Consider the following 19585-nt stretch of genomic DNA (forward strand, 5'->3'; position numbering starts at 1 on the left):
CTTTTCCCCACACATTCCAATCTTTTTGTTGTTGTTGTTGCTTCAACTGAAGCTGTGTAGTTTAAGGGTAATTCTTGACCAAAAAACACCACAGAAGATTGTTGAAATCAAAGAGAAACATTCTGTGAGGGTTCGACTTTGATTTGTATTGTTCCCCCTTCTCAAACACATAATCCACATTTGTTTCTGTGAAATATTTTTCTTTTAAATTAAATCGTAAAGTAGGACTATAGGCACATTTACTTTGGTCCCAACAGGTAGTCCGTCCTCATGTACAATCATACTTCACTTTCACCAGTGAACACATTGCCCATCTGGATGTTGGACGCATGCAACAGCAACATGTCTTCACTACTACCATGACCCATTAGTACATGCTCAAAAAGATTCACTGCCATTTTCAATCAAAGAAAGAAAAAAAATGACCAAAAAAGGGGAACATTGACTATGCAAGTAAGGTTTGAAAAACATCTAGACAGCATTTACAGTCAGTAAGGGAACATCTAAGCAGTCATCCTTAGCAGGTGAAGTGTACAATGGCGTCAACAGCCTTTACAGTAATCATTCTCAACCCGGGCAAAATKACCTTCTTGAGTTGTTTGGGATTAAACAACCCAACCAACTGAATAGAGATGGGCTTCCTTATCKAAGTCCGCTAAATCAGGTTAATCATCAACAAAGCGCAAAAGCAAAACTATTAAATCTACATTTCAAATGGGTGWACATCAAGTAATGTAAAAGGGGAGGGGGAAACAAAACAGAAACCACAACCAAACAGAATGTGCCTAGACCTCTATCACTTTTAGAAACGTAAGGAGGCAAAACGATGAGAATATTTTGCTGAGTAAGGCACATTTTCGCTGATTCATTCTAAGAAAAAGAGGGAATCCAATTCATTCTCGTGATGAACAAAGGGAGGGAGCTTGCCAACCACACAAACTAAGGCGGAGGGGGATAAGGGGACCTAGACGGGTGATGTTTTACGACAATGACATCGTAGAAACTACCRTCACATCTAGTGTGGGGCTTTTGATAATCTATATTGTCTAAAAAGGAATGACTGGTTCAAATGTTTTCCCTAGGAGGTGAGTATCATTGTGGTCTCCCCGAGGGGACTGAACAGGTGAGCACCACACATTGAGATTTGTCAGAGAAGGGGTTGGGTTGTGATGGCGTGGTTCATCTAGATGGTGGACTTGGAGAAGGAGACCTTCAGGTGGTGGTTGCTGCCCATGTCGTAGTTGTGGAGGTCCATCAAGGCCTGGATAGCCTCCTCGACTGTAGACATCTGGAGTAGCGCCATTTTGTGGCCTCTATATTGGGGAGGAGAAGAACGTGTTCAGATAACCACGATCTAGTCAAACACACAGGTGGTAAAATTATGATGATGATGGCAGCACATTCCAAATGGTGTTCCAAGGTCCAGGCTTGGGACTAAATTTGATCAGAAGTTACAGGCAGTTAAAGATAGTGTCTTACTGGAAAAACTTGAATGCCTTCACAGTGCCACCTGCGTTAGAGAACAGCTGTCTCAGATCCTCCTCAGTCACGTCCTCCCTGTCGAATCCGAAATCAACAGTGAGCGAAACTCAACGCAAGCACATTCAGCCATGTCAATGCAATGGTACACTTTAAACTACTTAAATTTACTTGTGTTGCAAGACCTTCTAACCAGCACTACAACCAACCCTTAAAGACGATACTTCGGGATTTTGGCAAGAGGCCCTTTATCTACTTCCCCAGAGTCAGATGAACTTGTGGATACCATTTTTAGGTCTCTGCATCCAGTATGAAGGAAGTTCAAGGTAGTTTCGCAAGCCAATGCTAACTMGCGTTAGTGGTTAGCCCAATGACGAAGTCTACAGGAACAGCTAGCATGGTAGCTGTTCCCATAGACTTCCAGTCATTGCGCTAACGTTAGTTAGCAACATCCTTCAAACTGCACGCAGAGACATACAAATGGTATCCACAAGTTAGTCGGACTCTGGAAGTAAAGGTCTTCATTGCCAAAACCTCAACGTATCCCTTTAAATACAGTAGCAAAACTACAAAATAATATAGTCTAGTGCAAACCGCAACCAAATAACATATACTATATATACACAAAAGTATGTGGACACCCCTTCAAATGAGTGGATCCTGCTAATTCACCCACACCCGTTGTTGACAGGTGCATAAAAATTKAGCACAGCCATGCAATCTCAATAGACAAACATTGGCAGCAGAATGGCCTTAATGAAGAGCTCAGTGACTGTCAACGTGGCACTTTCATAGGATTCCACCTTTCCAACAAGTCAGTTAGTCAAATGTCTGCCCTGTTAGAGCTGCCCCGGTCAACTGTAAGTCCTGTTATTGTGAAGTGGAAACGTCTAGGAGCAACAACAGCTCAGCTGCAAAGTGGTAGGCCATACAAGCTCTCAGAACGGGACCAGCGAGTGCTAAAGCGCGTAACAATAGTCTGTCCTCGGTTGCAACACTCATAACCGAGTTCCAAACTGCCTCTGGAAGCAACGCCAGCACAATAACTTTTTGTCGGGCGCTTCATGAAATGGGTTTTTCTTGGCAGATAGCCGCACACAAGCCTAAGATCACCATGCGCAATGCCAAGCGTTGGCTGGAGTGGTGTAATGCTTGCCGCCATTGGACTCTGGAGCATTGGAAACGCTTTCTCTGGAGTGATGAATCACGCCTCACCATCTGGCAGTCCGACGGACGAATCTGGGTTTGGCGAATGCCAGTAGAACGCTACCTGTCCCAATGCATAGTGCCAACTGTAAAGTTTGGTGGGGGAGAAATAATGGTCTGAGGCTGTTTATCATGGTTKGGGCTAGGCCCCTTAGATCCGGTGAAGGGAAATCTTAACCCTACAGCTTACAATAACATTCTGGACGATTCTGTGCTTCCAACTTTGTSKCAACAGTTTGGGGAAGGCCCTTTCCTGTTTCAGTATGATAATTCCCCCGTGCACAAAGAGGTCCATACAGAAATGTTGTGTCGAGATCAATGTGGAAGAACTTGACTGGATTGCACAGAGCCCTGACCTMAACCACATCGAACACCTTTGGGATGAATTGGAACTCCGACTGCGAGCCAGGTCTAATCGCCCAAAATCAGTGCCCAACCTTATAAATGCTTGTGGCTGAATGTAATCAAGTCCCCGCAGCAATGTTTCAACATCTAGTGGAACGCATTCCCAGAAGAGTGGAGGCTGTTATAGCAGCAAAGGGGGGGACCAAATCCATATTAATGCCCATGATTTTGGAATGAGATGTTTGAGGAGCAGGTGTCCACATACTTTTGGTCATGTAGCGTAACAGAGCGGCAGCATATAATGAAAACAGTAGTGGAACGAGAACAGAGCCTTGAGGAACTCCATAGACCATGCTAATGCACTAGCTAGCACACAAACATGAAATGTTAGACAGAATCAAGCCAAACCACAAGACAAACTCACGGGACGTTGGAGAGGTGGAGCGTGGCGGACGGAGGAAAGATGTTCTGAAAGTTCTTGGAGCCTGGCTTTTTGAAGCGGTGCAGGGGGGAGTTGGTGAAGTCCTTGGTTAGGCCCTGGTCATCCAGCCCTTCCCTGGGCAGCTGCACCGTCTGGTGCTTGGAGAGCGTCACACGGATGATCTTCCCGTACATCTTCTGGCCGTTCAGGTGGCTCATCGCTGAGGAAAGGCACATAGGAAACATGGTTACAGTGACATGTTTCTCATGTGGTTAATGTGGAGATGTTTCTCTGCCATTAATTAGAAACATGAAATGAATTGATTCATTAACTGATTAGTTAGGAACAGGGTTTCCGTCAGAAAAATGTGGCCCCGGACATTTGACCAGCAGGATTTAAATTCACTGGAAATTTGAGAAATGGATCAGATCGATATGCATTGGGTACTTAACCTGATTAGGGGTGCTGCTCAGAATGACAGAAATTAATTACATTTAGATTGTGGCAATTTATTTTAACAGAACATGCAACTCGAAGATGCACGGGATGCAACGGTGTGCATCCTTCTTACGAAATTCCGATGCGCACTTTGATGATAAAGTAAATGTGGACAGTTATTCTCTCTCAGACAAGACGAGTAAAGCAAACAGAAAAATCACTAGCCTGTCTAACTACTATCCTCCATTGTAGAAGAGTTTATCTATTCTATTAATCTTGTCAATCTGTGCGAGAAAGAATGCCTGGGACGATAGATCCAAATTCATACAACCAGTAGGCAGGCCTAGGATACATACAAAACAACTAAAAAGCTTTGAGGCTGATGCAGCAGATCAGAACATTTAGCTTAATGTCGTCACATTATAAGCGAAGGCAATGCARTAGGTTACGCTGCGCAAATGTTCATTCCATAACGCAGTTAGCAGGAAAACACTTGTCAAAAGCACACCGCACATGGGAGGGGTTTAATCTGACCGATAAAAATACCCATAAATGTTTATTTAAAAAAAAAAAAAGGACAACTAAAGATGCAACAACTAGCACGGGTTACTAATATGACGACCGGACAATGAAAGAAAGGTGATTTGAAAACCAATAGAACATAAGAGGCGCTACTGGTTGCAATGGCATATGGAAGTCTTTATGAAATAATTGCCTCGACGATATGGTCGGATTTTGGCTTTATGCTACTGTCAAGCAAGGTAAGACCTCATAATATTATTATTTTTTAATTTTTTTTTATGACATGTGTTTTCAAGTTGCATGCTGCCTGACGCGCTGAAGCCTGCCAACCGTTGCCTACGCATGTGAATGGTAAATGGGAACCCACTCACCGAGCTGGGCCTGGTTCCCGTCCGACATCTGGATGAGAGCACTGTCCTTCTTATTGTAGAGGATCTTCACGCGCTGAGCATCACCATACACCCCTTCATTATAATGATAGGCAGACGGCRGGAGGAAGAGAGAGGAGGAGAGAGCAAAAGGCAGGCAGAGGAGAGGGAGGAGTGAACCATGAAGGACAAAGTTAGTGCTTTAGGGAGTTTAAATATGAGACGTGAAAAAGGATGGAGCAATCATCCATATGATTTAAACCAATCAAAGAGAGTCTTCGAACAATAGCCTTATAACAGAGAGAGAGAGAGAGAGAGAGAATAGAGAGAATATGCTGATAAAATCCCTCCAAAAAACAAGCTTTGAAATGAAAAATAAAAATAAATACATGCCAAATAATCAACCATGCATTAGCGTAATTTATTAATGGAGTGAGATGGAGAGAGATGAGACTAGAGGCCTTGAAGGCCAAAATCTGTACTCAACTGAATCAATATGTGCGATTAAACAAAACGTGAAAGAAAAACATGAAACAGTTACTCAACTATGGAAATACTAACCATAAATCAAATGAGATAGAGAAAACAAAAAACATGGAGTAAAAAAAAAAAAACTAAAAACGGAAAAGGTAGAGTGCTAACGATAACATACCGAAGAGGGTAAACAGACTTTGGGGCGTAACCATCTTTAGAAGGAGAGAAGAGCAAGCAGCGTAAGACAGGTAGAGAGAAGAGTCGGAGGTAGAGCGGAGATGGACAGATCATCCATAACGGAGGGTGGTTTCCCGTAGAATGGTGAGGTGGTCATGGAGCATGGGTTCAAGGCAGTTAATTGGGGAAGTTGGTCCGAGGAGGAACATTTTTGTTCAGGCACAAAGCATGAACGTGTGGGAGGAGGGGGGAGGAAAGGAGGAGGGTGAGGACAGGACACAAAGGGGGAAACACGGAAGGGTGGGAATGAACGAGGGGAAGGGGGGTGGGAGGGGGCAGCAATGCGGAGTAAATCAAAAACAAAGAGTTGGGGTGGGGGACAAAAATAAAAACAGGTCAGTACATTGGAAATGCAGGAGTTTGGTCAGAAAATGGCTGGAATTGGTTTTGCTGTGGGGGGCTTTAATCCCAAACATACAAGGAAATAATAGTGCCAAATGTCAACACCTGAGACCAAAGGGGGAGCAGAGTACATTTACACCCAAGCCTAGTTTGTGGCCAATAGTGATGAGGGGGGGCATGGATTGGGCATGCAGAAGAGTCTCAAGTTAAGGTTTTAGTAAMGCAAGTAAGCTTGGTAGCATATGAAATGCAGGAATATTGGTTAAAGCGGGTGGCAGGGGCGCTACCCTCTATCAATTTCCAAAGGAGGAGCGTTTGGGGCATGCAGGTAAAGACATGAAAACCACCTTACAAAGTTATGGCATAAAACAGACCCAGTGTTTGGAGAGAGAAATGATCTGAGAATATTACTTCTGTCGAGAATTTATAGATATAGCATAGATAGAGACAGTGGCTGAGAAAATTTGGTGTGGGAGTGGTTGGTATAGCCCCCACAGTTCATACCAACTTGACATAGCTTAGAGAAATTCATTGGGAGAGAGGAGTGAAGGAGGGGGGGGCTTGACAGAAAAGAACGACAGTTAGGAAGGACTATCACTTGACATGAAAGAGGGAGAAAGGGAGGGAGGGAGAGAAAGAGAGAAAGAGTTTAGGAGACAGCGGTTAAAATTTGCACAGAATGCATAGCAGATAGAGAAAGAGAGAGAGTGAACGGAGCCCCTCCATTCACTAAGACAGAGCCTGAGAAGTAACTGCAGTTCAGTTGACTTAGGCTATGGAGACAAAACATATGCAAGCACTGAGGCTAACATAAAATTMACAAATGAGCACCGATGTAAGAATGCATCATCATCATCACTCGCATTACATCTCTTGACTGGATGTGCAACCTCGTTCATTCCCACCCTTCCGTCTTTCCTCATGGTGAATGACGCTTGACAGAGAAACACAATCCACTCATCTTGGTACTTACACCCTCAGACTAACCCTTTTAATTAAAGCCTGATGTCCTATAGACGGGTTGGTTGTTTAGCGGCAAAACAGACAGGGTTGGCTTATCGACTGTTGACATGTTAACTGTTGCCTCCAAATGTTTATTGAAAGCATAAATACATTTGCACCATAGGCAAATGTCTCAAACACATCATAACATTTGTTGGTTAGCTAGMTAGCAAATTTTAGCCATATTAGCATTGACATGAAATCAGTCAAAAACAAGATCATTAACAAGATACAAGGAGCTGACACCTACGATTCCCATGGCTGCTTCTTGTCATTGTTTCTAGCTATCTGACCATTCAGAATCATAACGCGCGGCTTGTGGCCACTGATTCGCACGCATCATTTGTGATGTTGTCAGCTAACCCGTCTATATAGACGGATTGGTTGCTTAGCAACAAAACAGTGTGCGCAACTATGGGCAAAACAGATTGGGTTGGCTTACACGGAACCCAAACCGGCTGCGTGCGCCATCGTGCATAAATGTATTTTRTCCCCCCACACCATACGCGATCACGACACGCAGGTTMAAATGTCAAAACAAACTCTGAACCAACTWTAATAATTTGGGGACAGGTCATAAAGCATTAAACATTTATGGCAATTTAGCTAGTTAGCTTGCACTTGCTAGCTAATTTGTCCTATTTAGCTAGCTTGCTGTTGCTAGCTAATTTGTCCTGGGACATAAAACATTGAGTTGTTATTTTACCTGAAATGCACAAGGTCCTCTACTCCGCCAATTAATCCACACATAAAACGGTCAACAGAATCTTTTCTAGTCATCTCTTCCTTCCAGGCTTTTTCTTCTCTTGACTTTATATTGCGATTGGCAACTTTCATAAAATCAGGTGCATTACCGCCACTGACCTCGTTCGTCTTTCAGTCACCCACGTGGGTATAACCAATGAGGAGATGGCACATGGGTACCTGCTTCTATAAACCAATGAGGAGATGGGAGAGGCAGGACTTGCAGCGCGATCTGCTTCAGAAATAGAACTGATTTCTATTTTAGCCCTTGGCAACGTAGACGCTCGTTGGTGTGCGTGAGCATTGTTAGTGCAATAATTGAATAACATGGATTTCTACGTTTATTTTGCAACGCTCACGCACGGTGTAGTCACCCTGTTCGATTGTTGACAACATGTAAACTACATTTGTCGCCAATGTCTATTGAAAACAAATATATTTGCACAATGAGCACTTGTCTCAAACACATTGATAAAGTTGTTGGTTAGCTAGCGAATTTTTGCATAGACGTGACGTCAAAACAATATATGCTATCAAAGACAAGATAAAACGAGCCACTTATTCTCACTGTTGCTAACTATCTGTTCTTCCAGAATCACAACAGACTTCTGCCCATTGAATCGTGCGCTTCGTTTGAGGTTTATTTGTTGTCAGCTAACCCGTCTATGTCAGTCTTTACGCAGGGAATTAAGTGATACAAAAACAATTWAAAAAACAAACACAATGCATATTGTGTGGATTGCGTGGCAATATCAGGTCAATTAGACTTTTTCCCAAGAATAGGTTATTAGGGATCTCTTTTGGGAGTCTTAATCACTTAAAATGTTATGCAAGGAAAACCGGGTCTGCATTTCCAAGGGCTAAACTAGATGTGTGTGCAGCAGAGCTTTATAGAATAACAGTCAAGGAATACTGAGCAACACTGAATATAGTAGTCATTTAAGTTGTAGCCATCTTATAAAATATATWTTCAGATCTGTGTACTGATCAAGGGGTATAATAGATAATTCCATGCAGGTATTGAGTACTTGTGCAACTAAATGTAAGGGTGGACTAAAGCCAAATTCTACAGATGAGGATATTTCCCTCCAAATTTCTGAGCCTTTCCACTAATGAAATAACACCAGTCATACCAACCATAATAAATGTCTGCTCCATGTCAGAAACAATGAACRAGTATGTAACGTCAGCGAAGCATGAGATCCTCCTGTAGGAGGAGAGCGAGAAAGGGGGAGGTCTGGGGGATGTTACTGACCTCTTCGTTGAGGTTGCTGACCAGGAGCACGCCGCTGCAGCCAGAGTGTCCGGAGAGCGCCACCCTCCCTGCAGCTGCCGCCGCTGCAGCCGCGGCACTCAGAGGACTGATGGCTCCTGGAGGAATGGCCAGAGAGCCAGGCACGTTAACATGGTAATGGGGACAGAGAGCAAGCACAGGCAAAGCACAACACAGAGCCATGTGCTACAGCAGGGGTTGGTCCCATTTTGATAAACATTTTTCACAACCCCACCATGTAAAAAAAGAAAAGAAAAACTAATGTAATCAACAGCCTATGTCTTTAAAAAAATAAAATAATTGGGGCTTCTTTTTCCCCCCCCAATCTGAATGAAGTATAGTTTGAAATGACTGAAATGCACCAGAAAGGTATTGGGAAGTTTAGAAGATCATCAGGAATAGGGGAGATCCCCCCAGTCTGATTTAGTGCCTGGTCTTGCCCACYTTGTTTTAATGAGTACTGCGCGGCTTGTGGGCATTGTAAAGCACAACAGAAGACACGTATGTGTTCCTGAGAGTCGTATCTTTCAGTGATGGGGTCATAGTATTAAACCGTTCAAAAAGATAGACACATTGGTAGGAGGAAAACAGGCACCACTGTTTATTACAACCGCATCTAGCAGCTAGTACCAGAGGTTACTGACGTACCGAGGTGCTATGAACCCGAGCACTTTTTTTTGTCGAGTTTCTCTCACAACTCCATTTTCAAACCAGACAACCCCACTTGGGGTTGCAACCCCTAGTTTGGGAATCGATGCGCTAGTGTGCATGCCATGCCCGCARACATTTACATAATGGGCCGGACACGCACACAGGAGCACGTGCACTCACATGGGGACACGTGCTCACGCACACACAACCTCTGTCAAAAGCTATTCAAGACACAYGAAAGGTTAGTCAACTCTAAAGCTAACCTTTCATTATTCCACATTCTAAGTCCTTTCATAACAACATCCTTGGTTATTCTCAAGCAACTATCATACACTGAACAAAAATATGAAAAGGGCAACATGTAAAAGTGTTGGTCCCATGTTTCATGAGCTGAAATAAAAGAATCCAGAAAATGTCCATACGCACCAACAAAAAAAATCTCAAATTGTGCACAAATTTGTTTACATCCCTGTTAGTGAGCTTTTCTCCTTTGCCAAGACAATCCATCCACCTGRCAGGTGTGGCATATCAAGAAGCTGATTAAAGAGCATGATCATTATACAGGTGCAAATTGTGCTGGGGACAAAAAAAAAGAAAAAAAATTACTAAAATGTGCAGTTTTGTCACACAATAAAATGCCACAGATGATGCGAATTGAGGGAGCGTGCAATTGTCATGCAGACACGTCCACCAGAGCTGTTGCCAGATCATTTTATATTAATTTCTCGACGATAAGCCGCCTCCAACGTAGTTTAAGAGAATTTGGCAGTACGTCCAACCGGTTTCATAACCGCAGACCACGTGTAACCACGCCAGCCTAGGACCTAGACACCTGGCTTCTTCACCTGCGGAATYGTCTGAGACTAGCYACCCGGACAGCTGATGATACTGTGGGTTTGCACAATCTAAGAATATCTGCACAAAMTGTCAGAAACCATCTCAGGGAAGCTCAACTGCGTATTCGTCAACCTCAAGAGTCCTGACCTGACTGCAGTTCGGCATCATAACAAACTTCAGCGGGCAAACGCTCACCTTCGATAGCCACTGGCACGCTGGAGAAGTGTGCTCTTCACAGATKAAWCCTGGTTTCAACTGTACCTGGCAGATAGCGTACCGTGTATGGCGTYGTGTGGGCGARWGGTTTCAAATCACATACACATATTTAGCARCTGTTATTGCRGGTGTAGCGAAATGCTTGTTTGCTGATGTCAGCGTTGTGAACAGAGTGCCCCATGGTGGCGGTGGGGTTATGGTTTGGGCAGGCATAAGCTACAGACAACCAACATAATTGCACTTTATCGATGGCAATTTAAATGCACAGAGATACCGTGACGAGATCCTGAAAACCCATTGTCGTGCCATTCATCCTCCACCATCACCWCATGTTTCAGCATGATAATGCACAGCCCCATGTCACAGGGATCTGTACACAATTCCTGGAAGCTGAAAATGTCCCAGTTCTTCCATGTCCTGCATACGCAGACATGTCACCCATTGAGCATGTTTGGGATGCTCTGGATCAACATGTACAACAGCTTGTTCCAGTTTCTGCCAATATCCAGCAACTTCGCACAGCCATTGAAGAGGAGTGGGACAACATTCCACAGGCCACAATCAACAGCCTGATCAACTCGAAGGAGATGTGTCGGGCTGCATGACATCACACCAGATACTGACTGGTTTTCAGATCCACCTCCCTACTTAATTGTTGTTGTTGTTTTTTTTTAAGGTATCTGTGACCAGATACATATCTGTAATCCCAGACACATGAAATCCATAGATTAGGACCTAATGAATTTCTCAATTTCCTTATATAAACTGTAACTCAGTMAAATCCTTAAAATTGTTGCGGTTATATTTTTGTTCAGTGTAATTTCAAACAAGTCAATCATGCTAGTAGACGTGTTTTCTTCCTTGGTCTGACAGGAGTGGTTGCTATATCACCAGCTATTTCTGTCTCTTTTGCCCCGAGACAACAGACACACCAGGTAAGACTTGAGAGTGAAAGAAAAGATAACGTAAAGCATAGTTACCTCCGCCCTGCGAGTAGGAGAGAGAAGACTGAAAYCCTCCACCGCTAGAGTAGGGAGCYACCATTCCTGAGGGGGTACCTACAGAGAGTGTGTACAGGAAAAGGCTCAAATATACACTTTGGGTAGGGCTGGATGWGAGCAGTTATAATGTAGAAAAGCAAATCGACAAGGCCCTTTTATGGCTTGGAACAGACTGTTGATAATATACAGTGACCCATTTTGTTCTCGTTCCTTCTTTTGTTGGTCACTCCGTGGTGTGTTACTGGACTGGTATGGRTTTGTTGTCCACCTACTACCTCTAMAAAGCATTAGATATGTACAGTTGAAAGTTTACATAYACCWTACCCAAATACAATTAMACTCAGTTTCACAATTCCTGACATTTAATCCYAGTAAAAATTCCGTTTTAGGATCACCACTTTATTTTAAGAATGTGAAATGTCAGAATAATAGTAGAGAAAATTATTTATTTCAGCTTCTATTTCTTTCATCACATTCCCAGTGGGTCAGAAGTTTACATACACTCAATTACTATTTGGTAGCATTGACTTTAAAATGTTTAACTTGGGTCAAATGTTTCAGGTAGCCTTCCACAAGCTTCCCATAATAAGTTGGGTGAATTTTGGACCATTCCTCCTGACAGAGCTGGTGTAACAGTCAGGTTTGTAGGCCTCCTTGCACGCACACGCTTTTTCAGTTCTGCCCACAAATGCTCTCTAGGATTGAGGTCAGGGCTTTGTTATGGCCACTCCAAAACCTTGACTTTGTTGTCCTTAAGCCATTTTGCCACAACTCTGATAGTATGCTTGGGGTCATTGTCCATTTGGAAGACCSATTTGCAACCAAGCTTCAACTTCCTGACTGATGTCTTGATGTTGCTTCAATATATCCACATAATTTTCCTCCTCATGATGCCATCTATTTTGTGAAGTGCACCAGTCCCTCCTGCAGCAAAGCACCCCCACAACATGATGCAGCCACCCCCGTGCTTCACGGTTGGGATGGTGTTCTTCGGCTTGCAAGCTTCCCCCTTTTTCCTCCAAACATAACGATGGTCATTATGGCCAAACAGTTTTGTTTTTGTTTCATCAGACCAGAGGATATTTCTCCAAAAAGTACGATCTTTGTCCCCATGTGTAGTTGCAAACCATAGTCTGGCTTTTTTTATGCCGGTTTGGAGCAGTGGTTCTTCCTTGCTGAGCAGCCTTTCAGGTTATGTCGATATAGGACTCGTTTTACTGTGGATATAGATACTTTTGTACCGTTTCCTCCAGCATCTTCACAAAGTCCTTTGCTGTTGTTCTGGGATTGATTTGCAGTTTTCGCACCAAAGTACGTTCATCTCTAGGAGACAGAATGTGTCTCCTTCCTGAGCGGTATGACGGCTGCGTGGTCCCATGGTGTTTATGCATACTATTGTTTGTACAGATGAAAGTGGTGCCTTCAGGCGTTTGGAAATTGCTCACAAGGATGAACCAGACTTGCGGAGGTCTACATTTTTTYCCCCTGAGGTCTTGGCTGATTTCTTTGATTTTCCCATGTCGTCAAACAAAAAGGCACTGAGTTTGAAGGTAGGCCTTGAAATACATCCACAGGTACACCTCCAATTGACTCAAATTATATCAATTAGCCTATCAGAAGCTTCTAAAGCCATGACATCATTTTCAGGAATTTTCCAAACTGTTTAAAAGGTACAGTCAACTTAGTGCATGTAAACTTCTGACCCACTTGAATTGTGATACAGTGAATTATAAGTGAAATAATCCGTCTGTAAACAATTGTTGGAAAAATTACTTGTGTCATGCACAAAGTAGATGTCCTAACCGACTTGCCAAAACTATAGTTTGTTAACAAGACATTTGTGGAGTGGTTGAAAAATGAGTTAATGACTCCAACCTAAGTGCATGTAAACTTCCGACTTCAACTGTATATACCCAGCCTCCCATTGAGAGAAAACACTTAGTGGTATTGACTTTTATACAGAGGAGAGAGAGCTGACTGGACTGAGCTGACTGGAAAAAAAGAAGAGAGAACAGAGGGAGAGAGAAGAGAGAAGATGGTTRGACAGGTGGAGGCAGGTCTTACCAAGCAGGGAGGAGTCCTTGTTGAGGGCGGCAGCCATGGCAGGGTCTAGGGAGGGCTGGCCGTCGCCAGCGGGCAGCTCGGGCCGGGTGTAGTCGCGGCTCTTGTCGTTGTTGTACTTGACATTGAGGTTGACCAGTTTGGAGAAGTCGATCCGCAGTGTGCAACATGAGTTGTAGATGTTCTGGCCGTCCAGGGACTGGAGAAAGTGATGAAAGAAATATAACTTCAGTAGTAAGCTTTTTGTTTTTATAATTTTTGTTTTCAACATTGTGATATTCTGGAGAGAGAGAKATCAGGAGACAAAACGGAATTGTTATCAACCTTAATTTTAACAGGTAAATTGACTGAGAACTGAGGAACTGAATATACTACTGGTTTGAATGTCTGCTCACCAGTCTGGCTTGCTGGGCGTTGACTGGTTCGCTGAACTGGAGCAGGGCCTGGAACTGGTTGTTCTTGGTGAACGTGATGATCTTCATGACTGTTCCAAACTTGGAGAAGATCTGCTGGAGGACATCCAGAGTGACGGGGTAGAACATGTTGTCGATGATTATCCTGAGCACGGGGCTCGGGGCCTGCGCTAGAACACTATCCAGCGCACTGGTGTCAGAGTTGGGAGAGCCACCCTCCTGAACCGCCGACACTGCCTGGAGGACAGCCTGTGCACGCTGGGCGGGTATGTATGAAAGAGAGGAAGAGCGAGGAAGAGAGAAAATAAGAAATTAAGATGGCAGTCTGCACTTTCATAGATTTAGTCGCAAATGCCAAGGCTGCCTAGTACAACATTTCTGTGTGTCTACACTAGAGACTCAATACTAGTCATKCACAGGTGTATTTTCTGGGAAAGGACAATCTCACCTGGTTGAGAGCACTGTCTGTCTTGAGCTCCTTGTGGTTAGAGAACTGGATGAAAACGGGGACGTTGCGGACCTGAGGCGTCACTGCCGTATAGTAGTTCACCATTGTAACGGCCGCCTCCTCTGTACCCAGCTCGAGGAACGCCTTGCACACGGACAGAGGACAATTTTAAGAAAGACAAAAGAGGAAACATTTGTTCTATGCCCAGTACTACGTTGTAGTATTAAATTGCTTGGTAAATTAAAAATAAAATAAAAACTTAGGTTCAGGAGTTCCTGACCATTTGACCTGAACAGGGAAAGCTCGGGCGAGGTTTAACACAAGAGTACCACTAACGCGGGCGCATTTTGGTCTTTTACCCCTTTTAAACTGTGTGTTTGAGCTACAGATTTAATTGGATTTGTCCATTTCTACTGCATCCGTAGATAGCAACTATTAGCCTCTGTGATTAACGAGGGCTGAGCTAGAGCAGGGTTTGAGAGAAGGTAAGGGGTTATTCTACATAGATCATAGGAAATCTTAGGACAGTGTCTATAATGTAATARGCTCACATAGTTGCAGTCAAACTCCACAGTTGTTACTGAGTAATTGGATATTAATTTTCCGGTGAGCAAACAATTTCTGTACTTACAGCATTCATATGAATTCATTTATCGGGTTTTGATTTGGTGGACCTTATTTGTAAATCAAAGTCATGAATGCAACAGTTTGTCAAATTGTTTTGTGTTCTACTTGTAGCCCTGGTTGTCTTGAAAATAAAATAGTAAAACAYTTAATTGTGAGGCTAAATATAAGAGCTAGACATGCAGATAAATGAAAGTCATAAATGAAAAGACGATTCTTGCTGGGGTCTCGGGACTGATACGGTTAAAGGGATACTTCAAAATTGTCAATGAAGCCCTTCATCTATGAGTCAGATAAACTCATACCATGTTCCCTCTCTGCTTCAGTTTGAAGGAAGTTGCTAACTACGGTTAGCACAATTGCTAACTAGCAGTAGCGCAATGACTGAAAGTCATGCTAGCTGTTGCTGTTGACTTCCAGTCATTGCGCTAACATTAGTTAGTTATTGGTACGAGAAACTACCTCGCAACTCCCTTCATACTGGATGCAGACACATACAAGTGGTATATACACAAGTTTCTAACTCTGGGGAAGTAGGCAAAGGGTCTAAATCAATGCAAAAATCACTTTTAATTTGGGGTCGGCAGCAGGCGGTCCACAGACCAAAACCAGCCCCAAAGTTGGTTAAGGTTTGAAAAAAATGAAGACTAAAATCACCAGGAATTCAGCAAAAATGAGTTTCATTTAGGATATCTGTTCACCAAGTATTCCCATTAGAATTTTTTTTTATTTTTTTTAAAGATGTGATCGTGTCTCAATGTATGAAATGATTGTATACTGAACAAAAATAGGAACGCAACATGCTACATTGTAAACGATTTCACAGAATTACAGATCATAAGGAAATCAGTTAATTTAAATGAATACATTAGGCCCTAATCTACGGATTTCACATGACTGGGCAGGGGCGCAGCGATGGGTGGGCATAGGCCCACCCACTTGGAAGCCAGGCCCAGCCAATCAGAATTAGTTTTTCCCCACAAAAGAGCATTAWTACAGACAGAAGTTTCATCAGCTGTCTGGTCTCAGACAATCTTGCAGGTGAAGAAGCAGGATGTGGAGGTCCTGGGCTGGCGTGGTTACACATGCTCTGCGGTTGTGAGGTCRGTTGGAAGTACTGCCAAATTCTCTAAAACAATGTTGGAGGCAGCTTATGGTAGAGAAATTAACATTAAATTCTCTGGCTACAACTCTGATAGAAAGTCCTGCAGTTAACAGGCCAATTGCATGTCCTTCAAAACTTCAGACATCTGTGGCATTGTGTTGTGTGACAAAACTGCACATTTTAGAGTGGCCTTTTATTGTCCCCAGGACAAGGTGCATCTGTATAATGATTATGCTGTTTAATCAGCTTCTTGATATGTTACACCTGTCAGGTGGATGGATTATCTTGGCAAAAGAGAAATGCTCACTAAACAGGGATGTGATCAAATTTTTGCACCAAATTTGAGRAAAATAAATTGGAACATTTCTGTGATCTTTTTACATGTTGCYTTYTTATTKTTGTTCTGTATATTTAAAAAWAATAAWWWTTGTGCATAGTTATGGTCAATTTGCAGTAGTATACAACTTATAATATTGTTCCACCCCCGACCATCAGCTCCATAGTTGCATACCCCTGCTTTTTATGGTCAGGATAAACTCCTGGCCCTAATCATGCCACTACAATAACGGCAACAAAAAAGAATATCCAATAGAATTTCCGCCACAAAACTCACCTGATTTTTGCCCTTCAGCATGAGGATATTGGTGACCTTGCCGAACGGTAGACCCAGGGCGATGACCTCCGTCTCAGACACCTCACTGGGCAGCTTCCGGATGTGGAGCACCCGGGATGGGGGACTCTCCATCCTGTCCTCTACYCTCAGTTTTTTACTGCTGTCATTGCCGTTAGCTATGAAATCAAGCATCGTGCATGAATATATCGCATCAACTGTTGGTCAGCCCTTAAATTKACTTTTTTATATTTCACTTGCAAGTCAGTTAAGAACAAATTCTTATTTACAATGGAGGCCTACCAGGGAACAGTGGATTAACTGCCTTGTTCAGGGGCAGTTAACGGCAGATTTTTTACCTTGTCAGCTCGGGGATTCGATCCAGCAACCTTTTAGTTACTGGCCCAACACTCTTGTTTTGAGTATCTGTACTTTACCATTTATATTTTGGACAACTTTTACTTCACTATATTCCTAAAGAAAATAATGTACTTTTTACCCCGTACATTTAAAAAGAGAACATTCCTGATCATCCCTACTGCCTCTGATCTGGCGGACTCACTAATCACAAATGCTTCACTTGTTAATGATATCTGAGTGTTGGGAGTGTGCCCCTGGCTATCTGTAAATTAAATCAAAAACAAGAAAATAGTGTGGTTTGCTTAATAAGGAATTTGAAATGATTTATACTTTTGATACTTAAGTATATTTTAGCAATTACATTTACTTTTGATACTTAAGTATATGTAAAAACAAATACTTTTAGACTTTTACTCAAGTAGTATATTACTGGGTGACTTCCACTTTTACTCGAGTCATTTTCTACTAAGGTATCTTTACTTATACTAAAGTATGACAATTGGGTACTTTTTCCCACCACTGCAAGTACAGTGAAATGCTTTACTTACAAGGCCTGAACCCAAAAATGTAGTAATCAATATCAATATAACACTATAAATAACATCAAATCCTTTCTGGGTAACAAGTGGGGAGTGGAAAACTAGCTGTTATTGGCAGAGCAGTTTGGAACTCTTTCTTATTAGTTTAACTAATTTACCGCCTCAGGCAGGCCAAAACTCTTTTTAATTTTTTTATTKAACCAGGCAAGTCAGTTAAGCGCAAATTTTTATTTACAATGACGGCCTACCCCGGACAACACTGGGCCAATTGYGCGCCTGCCTATGGGCCTCCCAATTACAGCCGGATGTGATACAGCCTGGAWTTGAACCAGGGAGTGCCTTAGACCGCTGTGCCACTCAGCAGCCACTCCATCACACCACAACAGGCTGAAATTTCAGGCGGTATTTTCAAACAGCTCTTACACAAAAAGGGCATCATCATAATTATTAGTATTATTCCAACCTCAATGTGGAAATATATATGTAAAACACAGGGGAAGGAATCACATTTTTGTCTACACTGGGCCKTTAAAACATGTCAATGACAATTGACTGGATAATATGTTAGAATGTGAATGGCTTTAGCTTTACTTTCCTATATGGCTGGATGGGAGAGAAAAAGTGCTCACCAGTCACAGAGTTAGGGCTGGTGCTGTAGAGATTTAATTCATCTGAGCCTCTCTGTAAAATAAGAATGCATACATTAATATATTTGGTACATAATTTCCCAATTGATGAAAGTGTCCTGAAAAGTCAGGTGCTAAAGTGCAAACTTACCTTCACGCCAACTGCAACATCAGTGGCAATGCTGAATAAGAAACATGAAAATTAACGGAACCAAAAATATTGCTAGGGTGTCTGCAATTAATAATCAAGTTAGCTACGCCTACTATCCTACCGGTTTGCTAACGTTATCCATCCAGGCTAAAMCCGTCTTCCAAGGCGCGTGAGTTTTGGCTTTCAATTATATTTCGCTAAATGTGTATTCATCGTATTTACAGGTTGGATATAAAAGCGCATTGCAAATTCTACTTTAGTATATTCGAGTATCAGACCTTGCCAGCTAGCGGTACATGAWAGCTAGCTACAGTGCCCACCTAACTCATCCGAAGAGACAAAGGAAAACCTGCCATACAACCATAACAAAGCGCAGGGGTGCCTGCACGCCTAGCTAGGTAGTAGCGAACATACTGAGAATAACAACACGACATTGTGAATGGTTAGCCAAAYGAACTTGTAGAAATATTGACGCTACTCAATTTTTGCGTAGTCATCACACCTCCTGGGTAGCTAGTTATACCAWCCAACACACGATGTCAAATTCTACTGTACTCGCATTAGCTAGCTAATGTAATTCTAACAAGATGGGTGGCAGACGGGCACCATGTCCAGAACGAAGGCAAACGTGGCCCAGTGAGTTAGCYAGCTTGCTAACGTTATTGAATAGCTATTTCCATGCAACATTAAAACCTTTAGCGAATCTAATTAAGAGCAACATGCAAACGTGAACACATACCCGTCCATTGCCGAATGATGTTTATTTTCGTGTATCTATTTATTCTTTAAACCTCAGCTCCACTCAGACACACAAGCACGTCAGCAAAATGGTCGCAAATGCTGTCATGAAGTATGCCGAGAGACGGAAAATGCCGAACAAAACCGAGTTTCCACAGTGCATCAGTGGGAATGGCTTAATTCCACATTTTAAAGATATACTTTCTTTAAATATGAGTTTAGGCAAGTGTTATTGTTTGCTACTTAAGTTTTTAAAAGCATTTTATTGAACAAAACATTCCCGCACTTGCATTTATTGTCATTATAAGGGAAACAACAGCTTCAGGTGTTAGCCGGCAGGTAGCCTAGTGGTTA

General features: G+C 42.6%; 1 protein-coding gene across 1 annotated transcript; it reads right to left on the reverse strand.

Annotated features, from left to right (window-relative positions):
* Positions 1–575: 575 nt before the first annotated feature.
* On the reverse strand, positions 576–19363 carry LOC111956565 (polypyrimidine tract-binding protein 2). The gene is made up of 14 exons (XM_023977047.2): positions 19233–19363; positions 18494–18524; positions 18346–18397; positions 16821–16996; positions 14479–14622; positions 14013–14288; positions 13621–13816; positions 11536–11613; positions 8834–8949; positions 5432–5465; positions 4783–4875; positions 3455–3671; positions 1480–1557; positions 576–1313 (listed from the first exon to the last, which is right to left on the reverse strand). The coding sequence occupies exons 1-14, from the start codon at positions 19238–19240 to the stop codon at positions 1184–1186; spliced, it is 1629 nt and encodes a 542-aa protein (XP_023832815.1). The 5' UTR covers positions 19241–19363; the 3' UTR covers positions 576–1183.
* Positions 19364–19585: the final 222 nt, after the last annotated feature.

Source organism: Salvelinus sp. IW2-2015, linkage group LG32 (genome assembly GCF_002910315.2).
Source record: "Salvelinus sp. IW2-2015 linkage group LG32, ASM291031v2, whole genome shotgun sequence".
Classification (NCBI taxonomy): domain Eukaryota; kingdom Metazoa; phylum Chordata; class Actinopteri; order Salmoniformes; family Salmonidae; genus Salvelinus; species Salvelinus sp. IW2-2015.